At 47.8% G+C, this 6,967-nt stretch overlaps 3 protein-coding genes across 3 annotated transcripts in view; 1 reads left to right on the top strand and 2 right to left on the bottom strand.

The window, feature by feature from the left end:
- Positions 1-3,937: 3,937 nt before the first annotated feature.
- On the bottom strand, positions 3,938-5,243 carry SPPG_07801 (methylthioadenosine phosphorylase). Its single transcript, XM_016755953.1, has one exon. The coding sequence runs from the start codon at positions 5,117-5,119 to the stop codon at positions 4,199-4,201; it is 921 nt and encodes a 306-aa protein (XP_016605023.1). The 5' UTR covers positions 5,120-5,243; the 3' UTR covers positions 3,938-4,198.
- A 268-nt stretch (positions 5,244-5,511) lies between these two features.
- SPPG_07800 (uncharacterized protein) lies at positions 5,512-6,257 on the top strand (the record flags this gene model as incomplete). The annotated part of the gene is made up of 3 exons (XM_016755952.1): positions 5,512-5,670; positions 5,741-5,837; positions 5,899-6,257. The coding sequence occupies 3 exons, from the start codon at positions 5,512-5,514 to the stop codon at positions 6,255-6,257; spliced, it is 615 nt and encodes a 204-aa protein (XP_016605022.1).
- Positions 6,258-6,571: 314 nt separating this feature from the next.
- Positions 6,572-6,967, bottom strand: part of SPPG_07799 (apurinic endonuclease (APN1)) — a gene marked incomplete at its 3' end in the record, with an annotated part of 1,848 nt that continues 1,452 nt past the window's right edge. Inside the window, exon 3 of the mRNA XM_016755951.1 lies at positions 6,572-6,925. Coding sequence (XP_016605021.1) covers positions 6,572-6,925 — 354 coding nt within the window. The remainder of the gene's footprint in view (positions 6,926-6,967) is intronic.

The following is a 6,967-nucleotide window of genomic DNA, read 5'->3' as shown; positions in this document are numbered from 1 at the left end:
AGTTAGAAGAACTGAGGAAGCAGCTTTCAGAACTTCTGGAGGCAGGCCACATCAGACCATCCAAGAGCCCATTTGGAGCACCTATCCTCTTTGTTAAGAAGAAAGAAGGGTCTTTGAGGATGTGTGTGGACTACAGGGCTCTGAATAAAATCACCATCAAGAACAGATATCCCCTCCCTAGGATTGATGAGCTGATGGATAGGCTGAATGGAGCCCAGGTGTTTACCAAGCTAGATCTGAAGTCAGGCTATTACCAGATCAGAGTCCACCCAGAAGACATCCCCAAGACAGCCTTCAGAACCAGATATGGTCACTTTGAGTTCCTGGTCATGTCCTTTGGAATGACCAATGCCCCAGCCACTTTCATGACTTTGATGAATGATGTCCTTAGACCCTTCTTGGACATCTTTGTTATTGTCTACCTAGATGACATCCTCATCTACTCCAAGACCCCAGAAGATCACCTGGACCACCTCAAGCAGGTTCTGCAAGCCCTCAGGCAGAACAAGCTGTATGCCAACCCCAGCAAGTGCCAGTTCCTCAAGCAAGAAGTAGAGTTTCTTGGCCATGTAGTCTCACATGAAGGAGTCAAGCTTGATCCCAAGAAAGTGCAGACTGTTCAAGAATGGCCCACCCCTCAGAGTGTCACTGAAGTCAGACAGTTCATGGGCCTGGTGAACTACTTCCATAGCTTTCTGGAGGACCTGGCAGAGCAAGCTGCACCATTGACAGACCTGTTGAGAAATGACAAGCCCTGGACCTGGTCTGAACCTCAGGAGAAAGCTTTTCAGCAGCTGAAGGATATGGTCACCAAAGCCCCTGTACTCAGACCCTTTGACCCAGCCTTGCCTACCACTGTCTTCCCTGATGCCTCAGGCTATGCAGTTGGAGCATGGCTTGGACAGGATGATGGGAAAGGCATGAGACCAGTTGCCTACCACTCCAGGAAGATGGCTCCAGCAGAGACCAGATATGACACCAGAGAACAAGAGCTGTTAGCCATCCATGATGCCCTCAGAGTTTGGAGGCCCTACCTGGAAGGAACCCCCTTCAAAGTTATCTCAGACCACCAGTCCCTCAAGTGGCTACAGAACCAGCCCTTCTTGACCAGAAGACAAGCCAGATGGGTCATGAATTTCCAATCTTTTGACTTTGAGATTGGCTATGGCCCAGGAAGACTCCACACAGTGGCAGACATCCTGTCTAGAAGACCAGACCTGGCCCCAAGATGCATCAAGTGCAAGGCCTTGGTGACAGCAGAGTTGAATGCTGTGACCCACACCACCAGCACCCTTCAAGAGAGATTGAAGACCAGTACCACAGAAGACCCAGAACTTCAAGAGCTCATCCAAGCTTTGGATGACCCCAGGAGACCAGAAGACCAGCAACAAAGGCTCAAGTACCTCAGCCATCAGGATGGGTTACTCTATTTCCAGGACAGGATCTTTGTTCCTAGTGACCCAGACCTAAGGTTGAGCCTACTCCAAGAAACCCATGACACTCAATATGCTGGACACTTTGGCATCACCAAGACCCATGATGCCCTAGCAAGGCATTACTACTGGCCAAGGATGTACAAGGACATTAAGAAGTATGTCAAGTCTTGTGATTCCTGCCAGAGAAGCAAACCTAGTCAGCAACCACCAGCAGGCTTGCTGCAGCCCCTCCCAGTACCTAAGACCAGATGGAGCCAGATCTCCATTGACCTGATCCCTGACCTACCTATGACTTCCTCTGATCACAATGCCATCTTTGTCATTGTTGACAGATTGTCAAAGAGAGGCCACTTCATCCCTACCACCACCAGAGCCTCAGCCAAGGACCTGGCCCTGCTCTTCTTGAAGCACATCTTCAAGCACCATGGCCTCCCAGAAGTGATTGTATCAGACAGAGACACCAAGTTCACCAGTTCATTCTGGTCCAACTTGATGCAACTCTTAGGCTGCAACACCCTCCTAGCCACTGCAAGGCACCAGCAGACCAATGGACAGGCAGAGAGAACCATCAAGACTTTGAAGATTTACCTCAGAGCTTTCCTGCAGTACAACATGAAGAATTGGGAAGATCTTCTCCCCTTTGCTGAGTTCACCTACAACAACAGTATCTCAGAAACCACAGGCTCTACCCCATTCTACTTGGAGAATGGCCGGCATCCCAGGACCCCAGCAACACCACCAGGAGAAAGCAATGATCTTGAAGCAACAGACTTCCACCAGTATATTCAGCAACTGCTTCAAGTAGCCAAGGATAACATGATACTGGCCCAAGAAAGACAAGTTCAGCAAGCCAACAAGTCTCTCAGCAAGGCCCCAAGCTACCCCCTAGGCTCCAAAGTTTGGCTGTCTAGAGAAGGTATCACCCCAGAAGAAGAAGCCCAGAGGCCAGCCCAGAAACTTCTTCACCCCTGGCTTGGACCTTACAGAATCAAGGCCAAGGATGAATTTCAGAATTACACCCTGGAGCTCCCCAGCACCATGAAGATTCATCCAGTGTTCCATGTGAGACTCCTCAAGCCTTACTTGGACCCCACAGAGGACTTCCCTACCAGACCAGTACCCCCTGAGCCTGAGCCAATTATCCAGCAAGGAGAAGAGTTTTGGGAAGTTGAGAAGATTCTTGACCACAAGACCAGAAGGAAGAAGAATCTCTACCTCATCAAGTGGAAAGGCTATCCCTCCTCTCAGAACACCTGGGAACCAGAAGAAAACCTCCTACCCCATGGCAGAGAAATCTTGAAGGAGTTCCTAGCCCAGAAGGGAGCTTAATCTTAAAGTGGGGGAGTGTGACAGAATTCTTCTGTCAGTGCTATGGTTATACTGGTTAGATGTGGTTCCAAACTAGTGGGCACATGACTTTGCTGATGGTGTCAGCATTCATTTGACCAGAATTAGATAAATAAGCAGATTTAGCCATTTCTGGCTAAATTAGATGAGTATTCTGACACACTGGCATCTGCCCCTTTCAATCAAGTGGCACAGTGTATTTAGGATGACTTGTCTCACTTCTGATTGGCTATAAATGGTGCAATAGGCTGACAAATAGTTTAGGATGACATGTATGAGTTCTGATTGGTTGCAAATGGTGCAATAGGCTGACAAATAGTTTAGGATGATGTGGGTGAGATCTGATTGGGTAGTTAGGATATAGCATTTGTCAGCCCCTTTGTCTATAAAAAGAGGACCTCTCTGAGGCCCCTCAAAGGAGAATAACAAGAGTAACCAAGTCTTCCCTAGTTTTCTGTTGTCTTCTTGTCCCTGCTAGCCTGTTACATTGATGGATGATGGTGATGTAATCTAGAAGCCGTTGGTGGTAGGTCTCATTAGGCAGGAAAGCTTTTGCAAAGGAAGTTTTGTTGCAGGTATGTAAGGTGGGTTTGTCAAGTTTTTCAAGCTTTTGCTTTTTCTTTGGCGGCATGATGATTGGAATAGAAAAATGGATGAAAGCCTGGAAAATGGGCAGAGAATGATGAAAGCCTATCGGCAGAGAATGATGAAAACCTGGGAAATGGGCAGAGAAGGCGGGTTTATATAGAGATATGACAACTGCGCATTGGACCCGTTTTTCAATGGTGGAGCAACTGCAGAATATTCAATCCGTTCATTGCCGCACATATTGGACCCGTTTTTCAATGGTGGAGCATCGTTTGTGCATCGAACCATTATCAAATCATAGTTCATGAGTCTAAATCGAGTAAAATTATGATTCAATTGGTTGGAATCACTGTACTAGTGCCAATACCCACCGGCTCCGCACTATGTTGCGACGCGTTCTTAGACTATGCCCGCCAGACTTTGATCGCCCTGGCGTGGCTCCTTTTCTGCTTTCATGGCAGCTCTCCAGTTAGGTTTTCGAACACCAACAGACAATCCGCATAGGAAGAACCCTGGTTCTTCTTTCATAGTGGTCAACTCAACCAGCCAGTAATGAACGAAATATCGGATTCTTTATTATATGGTCATTCGATCAAAAGGTTTGTAATTTACAGATGTTGTTTGTGCGGGTGGCATTATTGTCAAGTCCCATGGGAGGCACAAAGTCTTTCCAGTCAAGATTCTCTTTGGCCTTTATGTTGAGGCAATCCAAACGGTAAAAGTTAATATTACAATGATTCTTATGACGATGAAAGTAAAAGTCATCTAGCTTCGATCGAAGGGTAGCTGCCTCTATCGAATCTACATAATCACTCTACACTAGACAATCAAATAAAATAGCCAGGGAGAAGATACTCCAATTTCTTCAGTTGCTCCGCGTTGCGCTTTTCTTTAGAGGTAATGACAGCGTACTTGTTCGCACCTTGCAACGCCGCCACACTTTTGAGCTCTCCTGCGTCCAAAGCCTTGGTCACAGCTGGGATGACTGCCAAGAGTAGCTTCTTTGCGTTATCCGAGTTTGCACCCAAGTTCGCAATGACGGCCTCCACGGAGACGGCTTCCTCCGTTTCCTTCCAACAATCGTAGTCGGTTGACATACAGACCATTTGGTATCCAATTTCAGCCTCTCTAGCCAGCTTTGCTTCAGGGAGTACAGACATGTTAATAATATCGCATCCCCACGACCGGTACATATGTGACTCTGCGCGAGTGGAAAAGGCTGGTCCTTCCATGCAGACAAGGGTTTTATTCGTGTGGAATGTCACCCCTTCGCAAACGTTACCCTGGGCGAAGATAATGTCCGACAATTCTTTATCAAAAGGATCAGCAAATCCAACATGGGCTGTTACACCATTCTCGAAATAAGTTGAGGGTCGAATGCCCTTTGTCCTATCCACAATTTGAGATGGCAGAACAAAGTCCCTGGGCTTGATCTCTTCGCGGAGGGAGCCGACAGCGGAGAATGCGAGGATAACCTCTACGCCAATGTGCTTGAGGGCGGCAATGTTTGCTCGCGCAGGCACTTCGCTCGGATTCAAAAAGTGCCCACGACCGTGTCGGGCGAGAAAGGCAATCTTGTGGCCGTCGGGCGTCTCGGAAATAATGATTTTGTCGCTCGGATGTCCCCAAGGAGTCTCCGGGTTAATCTCGCCGAGAACCTTCAAATTGTCCAAGTGATAAAGCCCCGATCCGCCAATAATGGCAATCTTGACGTCCGAGTAGAGGTCTGCGTTCACCGGACCAGTCATTTTGTCAAAGTTTGGTCGAGGGCAAAGAAATGGGAGAAGGAAGGTAGAAGACGGTTGAAGGGCTTGGGACGAACGCGGCGATCTGTTGGGGGGCACGTGCAAGACAGATCGTCCAAGAAATGTTGAACACTTTTAACAGAAACTGACGAGATTTTCATCGTAACAAAATGTCTGCTTCGCTACGACTTTTGACTGCCTGCAGGCGACCGCTGTTTCACACATTCCGTCGCACCACAGGTTATGTGCCAAGACGTAAGGTTTTTTGTCAGCGCCAGAATGTGATGGGGTGCGGACGATTGATAGATCTCTCCAGTTCTTGTCCAGCGTGTAGCTGCACCGATAGCCGCACCGTCATGCGCAGCGTCTGCGTATGTGCTAGCTAGGATACAAGGATGCATTCTCAATTCTTATCGCTGTCACGGTTTGCAGGGTTTAGCAGCACCACCCGACACTATGCGTCGCATTCCAGTGACTCTGTCACAGCAGCAGATCCAGAGACGATAAAGGCAAGGGAATGGTTCAACGAAGGCACACAAAAATGGAACAATGATGTAGGCAAAGCGCTCTGTGGTATTAGTGGAATGAAGATGACCATCAATAATTGATACACGGTTTACCCAGGATCTCCATGGAGCATTGGATTGCTTTGAAAAGTCGGCATGGACCAAGGCGACTGGGGACGCTTACTACAATATTGCAAACTGTCAACTGCAACTAGGTAAGGTGCTACACCTGTCATATGGATTTCAGTTCTTTACTAACCATCATGTAATTCTCAGGGAGACATGAGGCGGCCATCAAGTCATGGAAAAAGTCCTTGGAGCTCTCTCCAAACCGCAGCGATGCCCACGTAAATATTGCTAATGTTCATGCATTGATCCTCAAAGACCCCGAAACAGCCCTCTCCCATTACGAGGAGGCCCTTCGTCTGGAACCCAATGACGGCGAAATCCACTACAATTATGCCGTCGTTCTCGACTCTATGGGTCGTCTGGAAAAAGCGGTTGAAGAGTACAAGCTTGCCGTGCAAAATGGCACAGCTGTTGCAGAGAAAAATCTGCGAAATGCGATGGCAAGACTTTTGACCAAAAAGGCAGAGGACGCCGCAAAGGGCGCCGGCTCTGGTAATGAGAAGTAGGAGTGTCTCACTTCTCAGACCCAACCATACCTGTTGAGGTGTTTTGATAGATTTCATCATGTCGGATTGTATATAACCATTAGACATCATTAGTTGCATTCATGAGAGACTCGTCATGCATCCATACATTGCTTTGAAATGCATGCGTTCTGTCGACAGACACTTGCAAACCCCGCTGCACACTCTCCCATGCGTACCTTCAGTTAGGATGTCTTTATGGAAATCCCACACGGTAATAGAGTCTATGGTCCTGCCTATAAGAGGTTTCCATGCACGCGAACAAGGAGATTTCAACAAAAATAACGGCTCAGTATTCATTTACTCTCAACTAATCCATACAGAATATCGATTTCCTCCTTATAACCCATGTCACCGTCCCGCTCAGGCGTCTCAAGCACAAGCGGAATTCCGTTCATTCTCTCATCATTCATGATGCACCTGAACGCCTCCAGCCCAATTTCCCCCTTTCCAAGGTTCTCGTGGCGATCTTTCTTGGATCCAAGTGGGCATTTACTGTCATTTATATGCATCGCGCGCAGATATTTGAGCCCAACGATGCGGTCAAAGCTGGTGAGTGTCGCATTATACGTCTCTTGGGTCCTGATATCGTAACCTGAAAGGGCGATTAAGAATATAGTCCCGCGCATGCTCAGATGCTGTTCATGTACCTGCTGCAAACATATGACAAGTGTCGAGACATATTCCCACCC

Source organism: Spizellomyces punctatus (assembly GCF_000182565.1).
Source record: "Spizellomyces punctatus DAOM BR117 chromosome Unknown supercont1.17, whole genome shotgun sequence".
In the NCBI taxonomy this organism is placed as follows: Eukaryota; Fungi; Chytridiomycota; class Chytridiomycetes; order Spizellomycetales; family Spizellomycetaceae; genus Spizellomyces; species Spizellomyces punctatus.
Note: the sequence above shows the minus strand (reverse complement) of the source record. Positions and strands in the feature narration are given on the sequence as shown.

Excerpts from the sequence above, each read along its gene's own strand:
- SPPG_07801 (XM_016755953.1), bottom strand. The coding sequence starts at position 5,119 with ATGACTGGTCCGGTGAACGCAGACCTCTACTCGGACGTCAAGATTGCC.